We start from the raw sequence: 20,840 nt of genomic DNA, 5'->3' as shown, positions 1-20,840 counted from the left end.
CCTTCTCTCCAACGAGTAAAGCCTAGCTCCCTTAATCTCTGATCATAATCCATGCTCTCTAAACCAGGCAGCATCCTGGTAAACCTCCTCTGTACCCTTTCCAATGCTTCCACATCCTTCCTACAGTGAGGCGACCAGAACTGGACACAGTACTCCAAGTGTGACCTAAGCAGAGTTTTATAGAGCTGTATCATTACCTTGTGACTCTTAAACTCTATCATAGAAACATAGAAACATAGAAACATAGAAAATAGGTGCAGGAGTAGGCCATTCGGCCCTTCGAGCCTGCACCGCCATTTATTATGATCATGGCTGATCATCCAACTCAGAACCCAGCCTTCCCTCCATACCCCCTGACCCCTGTAGCCACAAGGGCCATATCTAACTTCCTTTTAAACATAGCTAATGAACTGGCCTCAACAGTTTGCTGTGGCAGAGAATTCCACAGATTCACCACTCTCTGTGTGAAGAAGTTTTTCCTAACCTCGGTCCTAAAAGGCTTCCCCTCTATCCTCAAACTGTGACCCCTCGTTCTAGACCTCCCCAACATCGGGAACAATCTTCCTGCATCTAGCCTGTCCAATCCCTTTAGGATCTTATACGTTTCAATCAGATCCCCCCTCAATCTTCTAAATTCCAACGAGTACAAGCCCAGTTCATCCAGTCTTTCTTCATATGAAAGACCTGCCATCCCAGGAATCAATCTGGTGAACCTTCTTTGTACTCCCTCTATGGCAAAGATGTCTTTCCTCAGATTAGGGGACCAAAACTGCACACAATACTCCAGGTGTGGTCTCACCAAGGCCTTGTACAACTGCAGTAGTACCTCCCTGCTCCTGTACTCGAATCCTCTCGCTATAAATGCCAGCATACCGTTCGCCTTTTTCACCGCCTGCTGTACCTGCATGCCCACTTTCAATGACTGGTGTATAATGACACCCAGGTCTCGTTGCACCTCCCCTTTTCCTAATCGGCCACCATTCAGATAATAATCTGTTTTCCTATTTTTGCCACCAAAGTGGATAACTTCACATTTATCCACATTAAATTGCATCTGCCATGAGTTTGCCCACTCACCCAACCTATCCAAGTCACCCTGCATCCTCTTAGCATCCTCCTCACTGCTAACACTGCCACCCAGCTTCGTGTCATCCGCAAACTTGGAGATGCTGCATCCCTTGACTTATGAAAGCTCACACGCCATAGGCTTTCTTAACTACCCTATCTACCTGTGAGGCAACTTTCAGGAATCTGTGGACATGTACCCCCAGATCCCTCTGCTCCTCCACACTTGCAAATATCCTGCCATTTACTTTGTACTCTGCCTTGGAGTTTGCCCATCCAAAATGTACCACCTCACACATCTCCGGGTTGCACTCCATCTGCCACTTCTCAGCACACTTCTGCATCCTATCAATGACTCTCTGCAATCTTTGACAATCCTCTACACTATCTACAACACCACCAACCTTTGTGTTGTCTGCAAACTTGCCAATGCACCCTCCTACCCCCACATCCAGGTTGTTAATAAAAATCACGAAAAGTAGAGGTCCCAGAACCGATCCTTGTGGGACACTAGTCACAACCCTCCAATCCGAATGTACTCCCTCCACCACGACCCTCTGCCTTCTGCAGGCAAGCCAATTCTGAATCCACCTGGCCAAACTTCCCTGGATCCCATGCCTTCTGACTTTCTGAATAAGCCTATCATGTGGAACCTTGTCAAATGCCTTACTAAAATCCATGTGGATCACATCCACTGCAATACCCTCATCTATATGCATGGTCACCCGGGGACTTATCCGTCCTAATGTATTTTAGCAATTCCAACACCTCCTCTCCCTTAATATCAACATGCTCCAGAACATCAACCTCACTCATATTGTCCTCATCGTCATCAGGTTCCTTCTCATTGGTGAATACTGAAGAAAAGTATTCATTGAGAACCTCACTCACTTCCACAGCCTCTAAGCACATCTTCCCACTTTTATCTCTAATTGGTCCTACCTTCACTCCTGTCATCCTTTTCTTCTTCACATTATTGAAGATTGCCTTGGGGTTTTCCTTTACCCTACTCTCCAAGGCCTTCTCATACCCCCTTCTTGCTCTTCTCAGCCCCTTCTTAAGCTCTTTCTTGCTACCCTATATTCCTCAATAGATCCATCTGATCCTTGCTTCCTAAACCTCATGTATGCTGCCTTCTTACACCTGACTAGATTTTCCACCTCACTTGTCACCCATGGTTCCTTCACCCTACCATTCTTTATCTTCACCAGGACAAATTTATCCCTAACATCCTGAAAGAGATCCCTAAACATCAACCACATGTCCATAGTACATTTCCCTGCAAAAACATCATCCCAATTCACACCCACAAGTTCTAGCCTTATTGCCTCATAATTTGCACTTCCCCAATTACAAAAAATTCCCTGTTGTCTCTGATTCTGTCCTTTTCCATGATAATGTTAAAGGCCAGGGAGCCGTGGTCACTGTCCCCCAGATGCTCACCCACTGAGAGATCTGTGACCTGACCCGGTTCGTTAACTAATACGAGATCTAGTATGGCAGTCCCCCGAGTTGGCCTGTCAACATACTGTGACAGGAATCCGTCCTGGACACACTTAACAAACTCTGCCCCATCTAAACCCTTGGAACTAATCAGGTGCCAATCAATATTAGGGAAGTTAAAGTCACCCATGGTAACAACTCTGTAGAGGAGGCCATGTATGGACATATCTGAATGGGAGTGGGAAGCAGAGTTGAAGTGGGTGGCTACTGGGAGATCCTGTCTGTATTGGCGGATGGAGCGGAAGTGCTCGACGAAGCGGTCCCCCAATCTGCGTCGGGTTTCACCGGTGTAGAGGAGGCCACACCGGGAGCACCGGATGCAATAGATGACCCAAATAGAATCTCAAGTGAAGTGTTGCCTCACTTGGAAGGACTGTTTGGGGCCCTGAATGGTGGCAAGAGAGGAGGTGTAGGGACAGGTGTAGCACTTGTGCTTACAGGGATAAGTGCCAGGTGGGAGATCCGTGGGGAGGGACGTGTGGACCAGGGAGTTGCGGAGCGACCGATCCCTGCGGAAAGCAGAGAGGGGTGGAGAGGGAAAGGTGTGCTTAGTATGTCCATACATGGCCTCCTCTACTGCCATGATGAGGCTAAACTCAGGTTGGAGGAGCAACACCTCATATACCGTCTAGGTAGTCTCCAGCCCCTTGGTATGAACATAGAATTCTCCAACTTCAGGTAATTCCCTCCCCCTCCCTTCCCCCATCCCTATGTCACTCTGCCCCCTCCCGCAGCTGCCTATCACCGCCCTCATGGTCCCGCCTCCTTCTACTACCCATTGTGTTTTCCTTCATCTTTCCTGCCTATCACCTCCCTGCTTCCCCTCCCCCACCCCTTTATCTTTCCCCTTACTGGTTTTTCACCTGGAACCTACCAGCCTTCTCCTTCCCACCCTCCCCCCACCTTCTTTATAGGGCCTCTGCCCCTTCCCCCTACTGTCCTGACAAAGGGTTCCAGCCCGAAATCTCGACCGATCTTTTCCACTGATGCTGCCCGATCCGCTGAGTTCCTCCAGTGTGTTGTGGACTATATACATGTTTATTTCAGTGAAAGTGCTTCTTTGCTCACTATTTTGAATTACGTTACTGGCTATTTTTAATTTTGCTTGCTATTTTGTATGTTTTGCACCTTGGTACTAGAAGAATGCTCTCTCGCTCAGCTGTATCTATGTCTGGTTTAACTGATAATTAAACTTGATTTGATCAGTTACTTAAGAGGTAAGTTAAGAAAAGAAACACTTGCCTTCTTTTGCATAGTCTTTTTCTTTTCACTATCTTGCATAATTTATGTCTAATTTATGTTTTGTGTATTGTTTTAACATACCTGTAATGCTGCAAGTGAGTGTTTCATTGTTCTGGTTTCTTGCTGTACTGGAGACACTTGATCAGTAGTAGATCCTAATCCAGCTGAGGCAGTTCCATATTGGACTCTACCTTGTTCTCAACAAATCCAAACAAGACTGAGGTAATGTATTTTCCCAGGCCTCTGAAAGGATGCATTATATATTAAGTATATACCCAATTGTTTTGGAGAATGTCAGACCAAAATTATTCTGTAGATTTGGGAGATCCAATTTATCTGGGTATTCATGGAACAATTGCATCTATCATGCTGGGGAATTATCAGAGACACTGGCATGGATCCCAACAGAAGTAACAACTCAAATTGCAACAGTCACCAAATTTGACACAAATGATCAGAAATGAAAGGATATTAAAATTTTACATTAGGAACATTGACTTGACAACATTAGGAACCATGAATATGTTTTTTTTCCCTCATCCTCAGATTTAACTTATCTACAGCCTCCATGCACCACTGAGCAAACCAAAACTTACCTTCGGAATCAGGTCAAAGATGTCTTTGGTAACTGTAATTTTTGTTTTGTTTTCTGCTGCATAACTGATGCTTGTACCCAGTGGATAATTGACTTGTGTAATAATGAAATTTTTTGATGCATTGCAGCATTTCTGTAGCTGTGATCTGGAAGGCAAAACATTTTGTGACAATGACTGTTAAGTATCATATATTTAGGTGATTCATCACTACTCATTCAGGAGGCTGTAGGTGCCTTCCCTCAATAAGGGATCAAGACAGCAATTTTCAGATCCAAGTGACACTATTGAAGAACAGCAGCCTTAGATATACCTAAAGTCTTGATCAACATAATCATCTGTCATCCAACAGTATACTAAACAAATGAGGTGTCCTCATATTCTGTCTGGCTAGCCTCGAACCCGACCACATGAACATCAACTTCTGGTAATTTCTCTCCTTCTCTCTTTTCCATTCTCCATTCTAGCTCTCCTCTTACTCTTTCTCTTCTTCTCACCTCCCTCTGGTGCCCCTCCTCCTTCCCGTTCTCCCATGGTACACTCTCCTCCCTTATCCAATACCTTCTTCAGCCCTTTACCTTTTCCACCTATCACCTTCCACCTTCTCACCCTCATCCCACCCCCCGTGACCCATCTACTTTTCCCTACACCTAGCTTCACCTATCATCTGCCAGCTTGTGCTCTTTCCCATACCCCTACCTTCTTATTCTGGTTCTTCCCCCTTCCTTTCAAGTCCTGATGAAGAGACTTGGCCTGAAGTGTCAACTGTTTATTCCTCTCCATACATGCTGCCTGATCTGTTGTGTTCCTTTAGCATTTTGTGTGTTCTGCCTTTAAACTTGACCTTCCAAAATGAATCACTTCACATTTTCCACATTAAACTCTATCTTCCAGCTCTGTATCCGATCAATGTCCTGTTTTAACTTTCAACGATATTGTACTCTGTCCACAACATTACCAACCTTCATGTCATCTGCAAAGTTACTAAACCACCCTTCCACATCCTTATTCAAGTCAATTTTAAGAATCACAAAGAGCAGAGGTCCAACAATAGATCGCTGTGGAACACCACTGGTCATCGACTTCCATACAGAATATGCTCCACATGCAATCACCAGCTGCTTCTATAGGAAAGCCAATTCTGAATCCACACAGCCAATTCCTCCCTGATTTTCTGAATGAGCTTACCAGGAACCCTGTCAAATACATTACATCCTCTGTTCTGCCTTTATCAATGCATTTTGTTACTCCCTCAAAGAATTCATTCAGGGTTATGGGATATAACCTGCCTCTCTAAGTCATGCTGACTCTCCCAAATCAGACTATGCTTCTCTAAATGCTCGTAAATCCTGTCTCCAAGAATCTTCTTCATAATTGGCCCACTACTGATGTAAGACTTCTTCTTCATGTGCCTTGCGTGTTACACGCTTGGGCGATCATGGCTTTCCACATCGAACGATCCCATGCAGTGTCAATGATATCTCGCACACTTAGATCTGTTAGTTCTTTCAGTGTCCATATATTTTCTTCTTTGCCTTCCACTTCCATGTTTCCCAGGCATACGGCCTTGTAATGTAAGGCATTCTACTTCTCCCTTTCTGATGACATGGCCCAGGAATTTAAGTTTCCTCTCATTTAATGTTCTCATTAAAGATCTTTCTGTATGGGCACGTTGGAGTACTGTCTCATTAGTTACCCTATCTCTGTATGATACTTCCAGCATTCTTCTGAGAAACCACATTTCTGTTGCTTCTAAGGTTCTTTAGAGTTCTGGTGTTATAGACTATGTTTCGGAAGCATACAGCAAGATTGATAAGATGTAACATTTTAGTAGCCTAAGCTTTGTTGTCATAGAAATCTGTCTGTTGGTAAAGATGGGTTTCATTTTTTTGGAAGTTGATTTTGCAATGGCAATTCTTCTTTTTATTTCTACTTTACTTCTAGCATCTTGTGGTATAAAGTTACCAAGGAAATTAAAGCTGGTCTTTTGTTCAAGCTCTTGGTTACTGATGTACAATTGGCAGTTGGAAGTATCCTGCTCTTTTGATATTACCATAAATTTGTTTTTTTTTACAGTTAATAGTTAGACCAAAATCTGCACTTGTTTGTACTACTTTGTCTGGAAGGATTTGTAGGTCTTCTGCAGCACTTGCTATTAGGGTGGTATCATCTGCATATCTTATATTGTTGATATTAACACCTCCAATTTTTATCCCATCTAGGTCTTCTATTTCTCTGAGAATCATTACACTATAGATATTAAACAATTCCGGTGGGGCAACGCATTCTTGTCTAACTCTTTCAATTTTAGTCCAACTGCTTATATTATCATCAATTTTTACCACCGCTGTTTGGTTCCAATATAAATTTTGAAGCAGTTGTTGGTCCCTTCCGTCAATGTTTAGTTTAGCGAGAATTTGAAATAATTTTTCATGATGCACTTTGTGAAATGCTTTAATGAAATCAATAAAACATAAAAAGACATCATTTTGATATTCAATTGCCTTTCTGAAAGCATTCGTCTCACTAGTTATCCCTAGGGTTATCCCTACCCCTTTTCTTGAATAAAGAAATAACATTTGCCACCCTCCAATCATCTGGAACTACTCTTGTTGCCAGTAAGGATACAAAGATAATTGTCAAAGGTTCCCTTGCTTCCTGTCTACCTTGTGACTCTCTAAAAGCCTGTCTGACCATTGCTTACTAAACCCTAAGTAAGTTTTTTTTTCTTCCTCCTGACTAGAGGCTCCGCATGTTTTATCAGCCATGGTTCCTCCAACCTCCCAGCCTTTCCCTGCCTCAATGGGACAAACCTATCCAGAACCCATGCAAGCACTCCTTAAACAACCACCGCATTTCTGTTGTCCACTTCCCTGAGAATATCTGTTCCTAATTACGGTCCCAAGTTCCTGCCCAGTGGATTCATAATTCTGCCTCCACCGTTTAAATACTGTCCCATACTGTGTGTTCCTATCCCTGTCGAAGGCTATGTTAGAGGTCAGGGAGTCGTGGTCACTGTCTCCAAAATGCTCACCCACCAAGAGATCTGTCACCTGACCAGGTTCACTGCCTAGTACTAGATTCAGTATAGCCTCTCTCATTGACCTGCTTGCATATTGTGTCAGAAATTCTTGGACACACCTAACAAATTCCACCCCTCAAAACCTTCAGTACTCAGGAAGTGTTATTCAGTATTGGGGTAACTGCTTCCATCGGTACTCAAAATTTTTCACCAAGAAGGCTTGCATACAAAATACCTTCCTAATCTGTTGTCACATCTCATTTTCTTAGTTACTTTCATATTGCTATACACAGCTAGCTGGTATTTATCTCACATTGCAACAAATGATCAGATTTCACAGATTATTTAATAGGCCGTTATAACCGTTGGTGTTGTCAACAGATGTAAGTGATACTACTTAAGAATTAGGAGTACAGTAAATAAATTTTGCAACCCAATATCTGATTTATCCCTTTACTGTTCACAGTATGATTCCTTTGTAAACTTCCTGGATTCTATGGATAATTTGAAGGTACAGAGTTTAGGTTGATAAGGTTACACAAAAAAATCTCTTATTAAAAGCTTGTGGTAGCTGTTGAATATACACAAAACCAGTTAAATAATCTGGAAATTAAAGAACAAAACTAGACGTTAATAATGACAGCCACAGAACTGTTGGGCTGTTGTTAAAATCCTACTGAAACCCATTTTAGGTGAGGAATTCTGCCATCCTTTCCCAACCTGGCCAAAGAATTCCTGCAGACTGAGCAACAGTTTTCATGGCGGGCCAGTAGTTAGTGCTGCTGCCTCACAGTGCTAGGGTGACAGATTTGATTCTGCCCTTGCTCCATCCTTTTCCCCACATCCCACATGCATTCAGCTATGTTAACAGATTTCTCTTTCACACAAGTTGATGGGAAACAGTATCAGAAGAGTTGCTGTACATGTGTGAGGAAGTAAGTTACAATGCTACTATTATAAGATGACAGGAAATGTGACCAATGATGTTGTTTTATGCAAGGAGCTAGCCCAGACCCAATGGGCCCAATGGCCACCTTGTGCATCATACAAGTAAGCTATTTAGTTCCACCAAAAACGCTATGTGGAAAAAGCAATTATCAAATGGGATGAACCATCTTACGTTGGCTTAGGGGCTAAATTTGGACATGGCACAGTCACTTCCCAGTCTAGGCAACTTTGCAAAACTGAACTCCTCATTTGTCGTCACTTTCCATTCAGATCATAATCTCCCTTTCTGTTTATCCTTCTGAAGTACATAACCTCACAATTCCCCAAAATGAATTTTGTTTGCCAAGTTTTTGTCCACTCTATCTGTAGTCCATTATAGGGTCACGGCAAGCTGATTACAACAAGCCTTTCTATCTTTGTATCATCAGCAACCAGGATACCTCATGTTTTGCTTCATCATCCAAATCATAAATAACTGAGGGCCAAGAACTATTTTCTGGGGCACTCTACCAACTGCACCCTACAAAATAAAAAAAGAAACTGCTTAGAGGCACCTTCCACTTCACACCTTGATGTTTAGAAATTAAAAGATCAGCACTTTTATAGATAGCCCCAACAGTGAAAAACCCGGTCAAAGAGCACAGCTAATGGAAACCTTGATCTCAGGGGAAATGGCCTCCTGGCATAATGGTTTTGAAGCATATTGCTACTGTTCCTTTACAATATTTTTTCTTTATCAAACTCTAAGTATCAGCAATACTATAATTCTTTAAAAATGCTGATCTTTAACACTAGGAAATTACCGGATCTTTCTGTGCTCTGTAGAATTTTTCACCCATCCGCAATTCTGAACTTTCTTGAATAGTTTGATAAAATCATCCTCAGTAAACCTAAGATGATAAATCAAATAATGAAGAGGTAAATATGAAGGAAAACCCATGCATTATTTAAAATTCAGTATACAAGTGAAATACAGGTTTATTCCAAAGGATGGATTTTAACATGCATTTTCCATGAATGCAAGCTGCCATGTAGTCTGTGATACGGACAGGCTTACCGTTTACCTCCTGATGAATACTCCTTTGCCCAGAAGTGGCGGAGGAGGTGCATTGGTATCTGTCCTGGCTCACACCTAGCAGCTCTACAAAGTGTTGCTTTGATTGCATCTTGATGTTACTATCACATAAACCAAAAAGACCATTGAACTCAGTCAAACACACCTTATTATCTGCTCAAAACACATGAAACATGGGAAAATACTAGCAGGAGTAAGCCACATAGCCCTCAGAATTGCACTGCCATTTAAACCTGCCAGATTTCCAGTTGAAAGAGCTGTCCGTGATCAAGTGCTACAGTCTAGTGGAGTCTAAGAATGTGTGCTGAGAGGTCCTATTAATTGAATTGCATCCTTCTCAAAAACCCATGCATGGTTACTGACAGATCATTTGCAATATATTAGAGTTATCTGTGTTAAGTTGCTATTGAAGAAGAATTCAGGCTGTTCATATTCAAAAATGTATTTTTAGTAGCATTGTGGTCTTTAACTTCATTTTTTTTTGCATTCCTTTTGTTTTAATGTATCTATTTTCATAGAATCTATTTTTAGAAAAGTTTTATATAAGACGATTTCTGCATGACACGGGCTGATTTTCCTTTCTACTGGCCGTCCTCCTCTGATTACCAGCAACATATCTTGGTCTGCAGCCCTCGCTCATTTTTACAGTCTGGTTTTGTTGTAAGTGAGCTGCCTCATGTCGGTGAGCAACTGGATTTTAGTAGACAGAAGAACAGGAATTCCTTCAATATTTACTGCATTACAACTTGTAAACTAGAAAACAGCACCTTGCATGATTGTTATAGAGACAAAGTGTTGTAAAACTCCACACCACAGAAATAAGCCTTTGGCCCATTTAGTTCATGTCAAACCATCAATCTGCCCAGTCCCATTCACCGGCACCTGGGCAATAGCCTTGCATAGGCCTCTCATCCATGTACCTGTTAAAATTTCTCTTAAATGTTGAAATGCACCACTTCCGCTGGCAGTTCATTCCACACTCTCACCACCCTCTGAGTGAAGAAGTTCTCCCTCATGTTCCCCTTGACCATTTCACCTTTCACCCTTAACACATGGCCACTAGATGTAGTCTCACCAACCCCAGTGGATAAAGCCTGGTGGAAGTTACTCTATCTATAATTTTGTATACCCCTAACAATTCTCCTCTCAATCTTCTACATTCTAGGGAATAAAGTCCTAAAGATCTGCAGTGTCGGGTAGCTGTATTGTTCTATAGAAGGGGGAAATTAATAACCTGTTAATCAGTATGTAGATGATAATGAGACTCTCACAAAGTGGTGACTGTCTCCAATTACTGCAGGGCTGTGGGCCACAACTGCTGTCAAGTTATTGTAACTGTGATATTCCTCGTTCTATCAGTGTGGAGTTGTCAGACAATTATGATAGATCTGAGGCAACCATACTTTGCCATGATTGTCCATAGGCCTTCATGACATACATGACTCAGGAGACTCTGCAGATGCTGGGAAATCGTGAGTAACACACAGAGGAGCTCAACAGGTCAGGCAGCATCTATGGAGGGAAATAAACGTTCAATGTTTCGGGTCAAATTCCTTCACAATCTTAGCCTGAAACGTCAACTGTTTTCTTCACTCCATAAATGCTCCCTGACCTGCAGAGTTTGGCCAGAATTTTGTGTGTGTTGCTTAGATACAGGATGGATAATACTCTTTTTAATCTGGAGAGATTAGTCAGACAAAAGCAAAGTATAAGAAACCTGATCTTATCCGGGAACCTGATCTTTGCAAATGAGTGTCCACTGAATCAGGCTCAAAAGCTGATGTGCAGAAAAGTCCAGGCAAATTTGCCAGTGACTGTGGCAAGTTTGCTCTCATAATTAGCTCAAAGAAAAATGAAATTATGCATCTACCTTCAGCAAACACCCCACACATAGACCAAATATTCCTGTAAATGGTGAGTTTTTCAGCAGTGGGCTAGTTCACATATCATGGCTGGTCTCTCTCTCAATCAGTCAATATTGATGACAAAGTCAACAAGACAGTAAGAGTCAGCTTTACTTTCAGAGGACCGAGAAATGTGAGAGCAAAGAGAAATTAGCCTAATGACAAAGTGGAGATGTATTATGCTATTGTCACTCATACTTTTATGTTTGCGAAACAAGGACAGTGTACAGTAAACTTGTCGGACAGAATAGACAATTCCACATCATTTGTCTGTGCACAATAGTTTACATTAATTAGCCAGGCAGATTCCAGACACACAGATTCCTTCTCAAACAAATCTCTAAAGCAGTTACACATGCTGAAATGTGAGGAGGACATGTCAGAAGCATGCTGTGATGATAAAATATCAAAGCAGCTACTTTATGGAGAGCTTACTGAGGGCAGAAGTAGTTGACAGAAAAATGTATTTCAAAGACTCCCTGAAGAGCTTCAAAACTGATGCTGGGAACAGCAAGACAAAAGATTCTGCAGATGCTAAGAATCTTGAGCAACACACACAAAATGCTGGAAAAACTCAGCAGGTCAGGCAGCATCTAGCGAGAGGAATAAACAGTCAATGTTTCAATTCTGATGAAGGGTCGACTATTTTTCCCTTCCATAGATGCCGAGTTCTACCAACATTCACACACATTGGTCATCTGTGGGAAAGAAACTATCAAGCCAATATTGGTATAGTCAGCCATCTCTGTACACGCCACATTATAGACTAGTTATCATGGTGTTACTCCAGAATGAGTGAGGAACAACAGCAACAAGAGCACCGAGAACAAACCTACATGGGGTCCCACTGAGCAATGTCTTTGAGTTTATTTCAATGGTATCTAAATTGGCGACTTTCAGGAAACCATAAACTTGTATTCCTTGTTGCAATTATGCTCCTCAGGGCCCGACTGTTGACTGTGAATCCCCTAACTTGATTTATCTTTCCAAGGTACAAATCCACATGCTCATCAATCAAACTCCTTTTCCCATTTCTCAGCGCACTTACCCAGCTGATCAGCAGCTCTGTATTCCTAATAACTATCTTCACCGTCAATAACACCATCAGTTTTAGTGATATCTGAAATCTTATTCTGCATGCCTTGTACGTTCTCATCCAAATCACCAACTACTGTATAACAACTAGTAATGAGCCTTGCACTGACACCTGTGGAATGGCACGAGCCTCCAATCCAAAAACAATCTTCCACCATCACCCATGGTTCCTCTCATCAAGGCAACTGTGTATCCATTTGGCCAGCTGTCCTTAGATTCCATGTGATCTACTTCGCATAACAGTCTACCATGCAGGACTTTATCAAACCCCTTCCTAAAGTCCATGTAGACTACATTTATTTCACTGCCCTTATCCTCCTCCTTGTTTACTTCTTCAAAAACAAACAACTAAATCAAATATGTGAGACAGGATTTCCCACGCACAAAGCCATACTGATTATCTTTAATCAACTCCTCTGGGAATTCCATGTGATGTGAAATAGATAAATTGTTATTGAAGCTAATGCCCCCCTGCCCTTTATCCCAACGTCCAAAGCCTTGCTTTGGCCACATCCTGACTTGTACACTGTTATCCAGATTGTGATTCATACCATTGCTTCTCTCAGCAATTACACTGGGGTTTTTCGTACCCAGATTACAGCTCCCTGATAGGTTATCCTATCATCCTAAGACATTAGACTCTGTGTTTAATTGGATTTCAATCTTGATGATTCTATCTCAGTTCCAGAGGAGTACTCAAACTTCACCTGACATGAGAATGCTATCAATACACCAAAAGCTTGTTTCACCCCTTTGCAACAATTAGTAAAGATAGCAAATCTTACAGAATAGGAACTGTCTCAAAATGATGGTGGAATGCAGCAGGCCAGGCAACATCTATAGGATGAGGTACAGTCGACGTTTCGGGCAGAGACCCTTCATCAGGATTAACTGCAAGAAGAGATAGTAAGAGATTTGAAAGTGGGAGGGGGAGATCCGAAATGATAGGAGAAGACAGGAGGGGGAGGGATGGAGCTAAGAGCTGGAAAGTTGATTGGCAAAAGAGATACAAGGTTGGAGAAGGGAGAGGATCAAGGAACGGGAGGCGTAGGGAGAAAGAAATGGGGAGGGGAGCACCAGAGGAAGATGGAGAGTAGGCAAGGAGTTATTGTGAGAAGGATAGAGGGAGAAAAAGAGAAAGAAAAGGTGAAGAATAATAAATAAGGGATGGGGTAAGAAGGGGAAGAGGGGCATTAATGGAAGTTAAAGAAGTCAATGTTTATGCCATCAGGTTGGAGGCTATCAGACAGAATATAAGGTGTTCTTCCCCCAACCTGAGTGTGGCTTCATCTTGACAGTAGAGGAGGCCATGGATTGACATATCAGAATGGGAAAGGGACGTGGAATTAAAATGTGTGGCCACTGGGAGATCCTGCTTTTTCTGGTGGACAGAGCGTAGGTGTTCAGTGAAATGGTCTCCCAGACTGCGTTAGGTCTCGCCAATATGTAGAATGCCGCACTGGAAGCACCAGACGCAGTATATCACCCCAGCCGACTCACAGGTGAAGTGTTGCCTCACCTGGAAGGACTGTCTGGGGCCCTGAATGGTGGTGAGGGAGGAAGTGCAAGGGCATGTGTAGCACTTGCTCCGCTTACAAGGATATGTGCCAGGACGGAGATCGGTGGGAAGGGATGGGGGGGGGAACGAATGGACAAAGGAGTCGTGTAGGGAGCAATCCCTGTGGAAAGAAGGGGGGGGGGAAGAGTGAAAGATGTGCTTGGTGGTGGGATCCCGTTGGAGGTGGCGGAAGTTACGGAGAATTATATGTTGGTCCCGGAGTCTGGTGGCAGAATGCTCTGTCCTCAGTAAGGACAGAGTCCCCCTTCGCCCACAACGCAGCAAGTTTCGCGTGTGCCATGACACTAAACTCTTGTTCCCCTGGCTCCGTCTTCGAGCCCACTTCTTCGGCAGGGACTCTCCCACCCCCGCCAATGACCCCTTCTCCTATCTTCAACCCTCCTCCTCTTCATGGACACCCCACTCTGGTCTTCTGCCTGCTCTGGATCTCTTTATTGCTAACTGCTGATGGGACATCAACTGTCTCGACTTCACCACACCTTGTTCCCATTCCAACCTCACTCCTCCTGAACGCTCTGCTCTCCACTCCCTCCGCACTAATCCTAACCTTACTATTAAACCCGCCGATAAGGGGGGGTGCTGCTGTAGTCTGGAGTACTGACCTCTACCATTTTTTAAATTTTTTATATATTTTATTTAATTTTTAGAGAGGAAATATAAGGACCTAATTAATACAACAATTAATACATATTGAAAAAAATAATTCAAATACATTATTAAGTCTAAGAGAAAAAAAACACCTATCCCAACACCATTTCCCCTCATTAGAAAAAAGGAGGGAGAAAGAAAACCATAAAAGACAGGAAAGAAAGGAGAGAAGAAAAAAAAAGAGATTAAAAGAAAAGGAAGAGTAGGCATCCAGCTCTCAGAGTCAGTTTAAAATACAAATTAAAGAAACTAACTTATAATAAGGGATATATTAATTTAAAAAAAATTTTTTAAACAATCTGGGCATTTAAGTAATCCAAGTATGGTTGCCAAATCTCCATGAACATAGCGTATCCATTCCTAAGGGTATAAGTAATCTTCTCAAGGGGTATACAACTTTGCATTTCTTTATTCCAATGATCAATATGTAAATGGGAATTGGATTTCCATGTTACTGCTATGCATTTCCTGGCCACTGACAATGCAATTTTAATAAATTTGGATTTATTCCTGGGGAATTGTTCTGTGAGACAAACTCACCCTCTACTGCCAATAATTTCTTATTATGGGACATATTAAAAACATACTTAAGAGGACAAATAATTGGATATGTTAAGGGTATAAAAAATAAATATGTAACAAAATTAAATGAATTGGAGAAAGAAATAACACAATTAGAAAAAGATTGTCAGAATTTAACAACAGAAGAAAATTATAAAAAATTAATAAATGAAAAATAGAGTATAACACAACCTATAGAATAGAAAAAATGATACTAAAATCAAAACAACAATATTATGAATTAGGAGAGAACCCATAAAGTACTATCTCAGCAACTGAGGGTGGAAGAAACCTCCAGAACAATAAATGCGATTCAAACAGGGGAAGGTAAGGTTTCATATAAGCCAAAAGAAATAAATGATACTTTTAAGCAGTTCTATTCGGAACTATATAAATCAGAATCAGTGGGTGACTCACTGAAAATTGATGATTTCTTTTCTAATTTACAGCTTCCCAAATTGAGTCAACAAGATCAGGAAGAATTGAATGCCCCTTTTTCTAGGAATGAAATTGAAAGAGCCCCAGGCTTATTACAGGCTAATAAATTGCTGGGAGATGATGGTCTTCCCCCTTAATTTTATTGAGAATTTAAGAATCAATTAATGCCCTTTTTATGAGGGTTGTGACTCAGGCTGAGGAGACCCATACTCTACCGGAATCCTTTTCAACAGCAATTATTATGTTAATTCTTAAGAAGAATAAGGATCCGCTAAAACCAGCATCTTATAGGCCGATCTCACTTTTAAATGCGGACTATAAAATTATAGCAAAGGCATTGGCGAATAGACTAGCTCGATATCTGCCAAAATTGATTAAACCCGGTCAAAGAGGATTTATTAAAAATAGACAATTATCTGATAATATTGGCAGACTATCGACTATATTACATTTAGCTAGGACGAAGGTGGACCCAACTGTAGCAGTGGCTTTAGATGCTGAAAAGGTCTTTGATAGACTAGAATGGGATTTTTTATTTAAAACAATGGAAAAATTTGGTCTAGGCCAAATATCCATAAATTGGATAAAGGCACTATACCATCAGTCTAAGGCCAAAATAATTACGAACGGGCAGATTTCACCAGTTTTCTCTCTACATAGATCTAGTAGACAAGGTTGCCCGCTATCTCCAGCTCTATTTGTTCTGGCAATAGAGCCATTGGCTGAGGCTGTTAGACAGAATCCAGACATAAAGGGGTTTAAAGTGCCCCAGGAAGAATATAAAATTAATTTATTTGCTGATGACACTTTAGTATATTTGGCTGACCCGGCCGGCTCTTTGGTGGGACTTAGGGCCTTGCTGGACAATTATGGTATAGTCTCAGGATATAAAATAAATTGGAATAAAAGTGAAATTTTACCTTTAGGTAAAGACTATGCCCAATATCAATATGGCACTCAGTTTAGATGGGTTAAATTCAACATGAAATATCTGGGGATTAAGTTTAGTCGTAATTTGGAAGATATTTATAAACTTATTTATCTCCCCTTGCTGTGGAATGTCGAGGAGGACCTACGTAGGTGGATAAACCTTCCCATCACACTGATGGGCAGGGTAAACTGTATAAAAATGAAGATAATGCCAAGACTTCAGTATTTTTTTCAGTCTTTACCTATCCCATTACCCAATAAATTTTTTTAAGATTCTCAATGGACATATTCATTTATTTTCATGGTCGGGTAAAATACCTAGAATCTCCATGGAAAAATCGACCTGGGACTATAAATTGGGAGGGTTAAAATTACCAGATTATAAAAAATATTATTTAGCTGCACAAGCATGTTTCATTGCTTCTTTTTTTGATGAGACAACTATTCCTTCTTGGGTTACAATTGGCTTACATATGGTAGGAGAAGAGATGGCAGAAGAATTTATATATAAATGGGACTCTAAATTAATTAAAAAGAAAATAAATAATCCTCTACTGAGACACGTAATTTACGTCTGGGAAAAAATTAAACAGTTTATGGGTCTAAAAAAATGAATATCCTCAAAGATGCCTCTATCTCAGAACAGATTAATACCCATGACTCTGGGTCATAAATTTCTAGTCACCTGGCATCAACACGGTATCAGGCGCATTGAAGGTTGTTATAATCAGCAGAAGCAATTTATGTCTTTTGAGGGACTTACACATAATTTATCTAATAACACATTCTTCTGCTATCTCCAATTACGATCTTTTTTGACGGACTGTTTGGGTCCATCACTGGCCCTACCTAGGTGCTCAGACATGGAGGTTCAAATTCGAAAGGGGAATACAACTAAATTTATTTCTAATATGTATTCTTTATTCCAGGACCAATGCAGAAAGCTTGGTATATACGGATCGAGGGAGAGATGGGAGTCGGATTTGGGCATTGTAATTGATCATCAATTTTGGTCACATCTATGTTTGGATAGTGTTACCACTCTTATCAACTCTAGGTACAGAATAATACTACTGATGTAAAAAATTAAAATGTATCTCACACCTGAAAAAATACATAAAATAAAGCAGAAAATTCTGACAAGTATTTCAGGTGTGGCATAGATGTTGGTACCTTTTTGCATTCCACCTGGCTATGCACAAAATTGAGATCTTTTTGGATAGATCTAGGGGAGGTACTGGGAAAGATTCTGGGGATAGATTTCCCTCTAGACCCAGAATTGTTTCTTCTGGGGAACTTAGCAGTTTTGAAAGTTAACCCCCCCAGGAATAAATCCAAAATTACTGACCTCTACCTTGCTGAGGCACAGTGTCAACTCGCTGATACCTCCTCTTATTTACCCCTCGATCATGACCCCACTAAGGAGCACCAGGCCATTGTCACTCACATCGTCACCAACCTTAGCAGCTCTGGGGATCTCCCATCCACTGCCACCAACCTTATATTTCCCACACTCCGCACTTTCCATTTCTACCTCCAACCCAAGATCCACAAACCTGCCTGTCCAGGTACTCCCATTATTTCAGCTTGCTCCTGCCCCACTGAACTCATTTCTGCATACCTCGACACTGTTTTATCCCCCCCTTGTTCAATCCCTAGAGGAATTAGTCCTTACCCTTAATAATTTCTCCTTTGGCTCCTCCTACTTCCTCCAAACTAAAGGTGTAGCCATGGGCACCCGTATGGGTCCCAGCTATGCCTGTCTTTTTGTTAGCTTTGTGGAACAATCCATATTCCAAGCCTATACTGGTATCCGTCCCCCACCACTTTTCCTTCGCTACATCGACGACTGCATTGGCTCTACTTCCTGTACGCATGCTGAGCTCATTGACTTCATTAACTTTGCCTCCAACTTTCACCCTGCCCTCAAATTTACCTGGTCCATTTCTGACACCTCCCTCCCCTTTTCTGATCTTTCTGTCTTTATCTCTGGAGACAGTTCACCTACTGATGTCTACTATAAGCCTATAGACTCACAGCTACCTGGACTATTCCTCTTCCTACCCACTCTCTTGCAAAAACGCCAACCCCTTCTCACAATTCCTCCGTCTCCGCCACATCTGCTCTCAGGATGAGGCTTTTCATTCCAGGACGAAGGAGATGCCCTCCTTTTTTTTTAAGAAAGGGGCTTCCCTTCTTCCACCATCAACTCTGCTCTCAAACGCATCTCCCCCATTTCACACACATCTGCTCTCACTCCATCCTCCAGCCACCCCACTAGGAATAGGGTTCCCCTTGTCCTCACCTATCACCCCACCAGCCTCCGGGTCCAACATATAATTCTCCGTAACTTCTGCCACCTCCAACAGGATCCCACCACCAAGCATATCCTTCCCTCCCCCCATCTCTGCTTTCCGCAGGGATCGCTCCCTAAGCGACTCCCTTGTCCATTCATCCCCCCCATCCCTCCCCATTGATCTCCCTCCTGGCACTTATCCTTGTAAGCGGAACAAGTGCTACACATGCCCTTACACTTCCTCCCTCACTACCATTCAGGGCCCAATACATATGTATTTATTTATTTATTTATTTATTTATTATTTGTTTATTTATCGTTTTTTATGTATTATTTTATTTATTATTTATTTATTATTTTTCCCCTTTCTTTCTCTATCTAGTTTTTCTCCCTCTGCCCTTTTCACTATAACTCCTTTTAGATTTGATCAGAAGGATTTCCCCCCTTTTTTTAACCTTATCCTCCAAATGGACTGCCCAGTCCCCTTGTTTTTTGTTTTAGGTTAGTTTGGTGTTTTTTTTTTCTCTAATAATAGAAAATTTTGAATCTTTTTTTCATGAACTGTTAAGAGGAGAGGTGGTTCTCTTTTCTCTTTATATTAGCTTAATACTACATGATTTTGACAGTGTATACTTCTTTCTGTGTTTGTATTATTATTGAATTATGTATTTGAGATAACCTCTCCTCTGGTTTGTATCTACCCTTATTCTTTTATATCAATACAAAAAAGATTGAAAGTAACTCCTTGCCTACTTTCCATCTTCCTCTGGTGCTCCCCTCCCCCTTTCTTTCTCCCTAGGCCTCCTGTCCTATGATCCTCTCCCTTCTCCAGCCTTGTATCCCTTTTGCCAATCAACTTTCCAGCTTTTAGCTCCATCCCTTCCCCTCCTGTCTTCTCCTATCATTTCAGATCTCCCCCTCGCCCTCCCACTTTCAAATCTCTTACTACCTCTTCTTTCAGTTAGTCCTGACAAAGGGTCTCGGCCCAAAACATCGACTGTACCTCTTCCTATAGATGCTGCCTGACCTGCTGTGTTCACCAGCAACTTTGATGTATGTTGCTTGAATTTCAAGCATCTGCAGATTTCCTTGTGTTTGCGAGAATAAGAACTGTTACCTGTTTGCTTTTAGAGTAAAGATTTTGCTCAGTTCCATACATTCTGGTGAAATATGCTTCTGTTGGTCCTTTCTTGTCTCTTTTGCAATTCTACAAAAATCTGGTTAAGAAAAATAGAGATAAAGAGTCAAACAATAAAAAACCTACTTGCAGAGCTTTTAGGATTATATTTTACATTATTATGGACATTAATGTTGACTCTTACTGCAATTATACTGAGCAAAACTCTAAATTTGTTTTGCAATATTTATAAAGAAACTAGGTTTCCGGGTGAAAACATGGCTTGCTGGTTCAGTTGTCCAAGGCATTGAATAATAGACAATGAACATATTATTATTTATTGACATATAACATACAATCGTATATGCTACTTATTACCAATTACTATAAATTGCACATTTAGACGGAGATGAAACATAAAATTTTACTCATGTATGTGTAAGATGTAATAAAGTTAATTCAATTCATATTTCTAGCTCATTTAGTCTCGTATCTGTCTTTTAGCTAGTCATTAAGGAATTTTTACTAACTCGCGCTATCTTCCGACATTGCACACACCTTTGTGTACGTTTAAAACGGATGTGGGTCGTCCAACACCATGCCCACAACTTTTTTTTAATCGACAGTGAAAGCTATATTTTGTATTCCGAAAAATCATCTTGAATGTCTCCCGCTTATTTTAATTTGCCAATGCTCTACTTAATTTTGGCCGACTGGTGGCGTCCAACCTGCTCCCTTGAGCGTCGAGCTCGCAAATCGACCTCGTAAAAATAAGAAAGCCTGCTTAAAAAAATGCCGTCATGACGGCGTCCAGATGACTCCAC

The 20,840-nt window shown here is 41.4% G+C and overlaps 1 protein-coding gene across 1 annotated transcript in view; it reads right to left on the bottom strand.

The window, feature by feature from the left end:
• LOC134343766 (alpha-2,8-sialyltransferase 8F-like) overlaps positions 1-20,565 on the bottom strand; it is a 55,572-nt gene extending 35,007 nt beyond the window's left edge. Inside the window, exons 1-4 of the mRNA XM_063042505.1 lie at positions 20,547-20,565; positions 20,017-20,116; positions 9,177-9,263; positions 4,407-4,551 (exon numbers count right to left, since the gene is read on the bottom strand). Coding sequence (XP_062898575.1) covers positions 4,407-4,551; positions 9,177-9,263; positions 20,017-20,116; positions 20,547-20,565 — 351 coding nt within the window. The remainder of the gene's footprint in view (positions 1-4,406; positions 4,552-9,176; positions 9,264-20,016; positions 20,117-20,546) is intronic.
• Positions 20,566-20,840: the final 275 nt, after the last annotated feature.

This window comes from Mobula hypostoma, chromosome 3, assembly GCF_963921235.1.
Source record: "Mobula hypostoma chromosome 3, sMobHyp1.1, whole genome shotgun sequence".
NCBI lineage: Eukaryota > Metazoa > Chordata > Chondrichthyes > Myliobatiformes > Myliobatidae > Mobula > Mobula hypostoma.
Note: the sequence above shows the minus strand (reverse complement) of the source record. Positions and strands in the feature narration are given on the sequence as shown.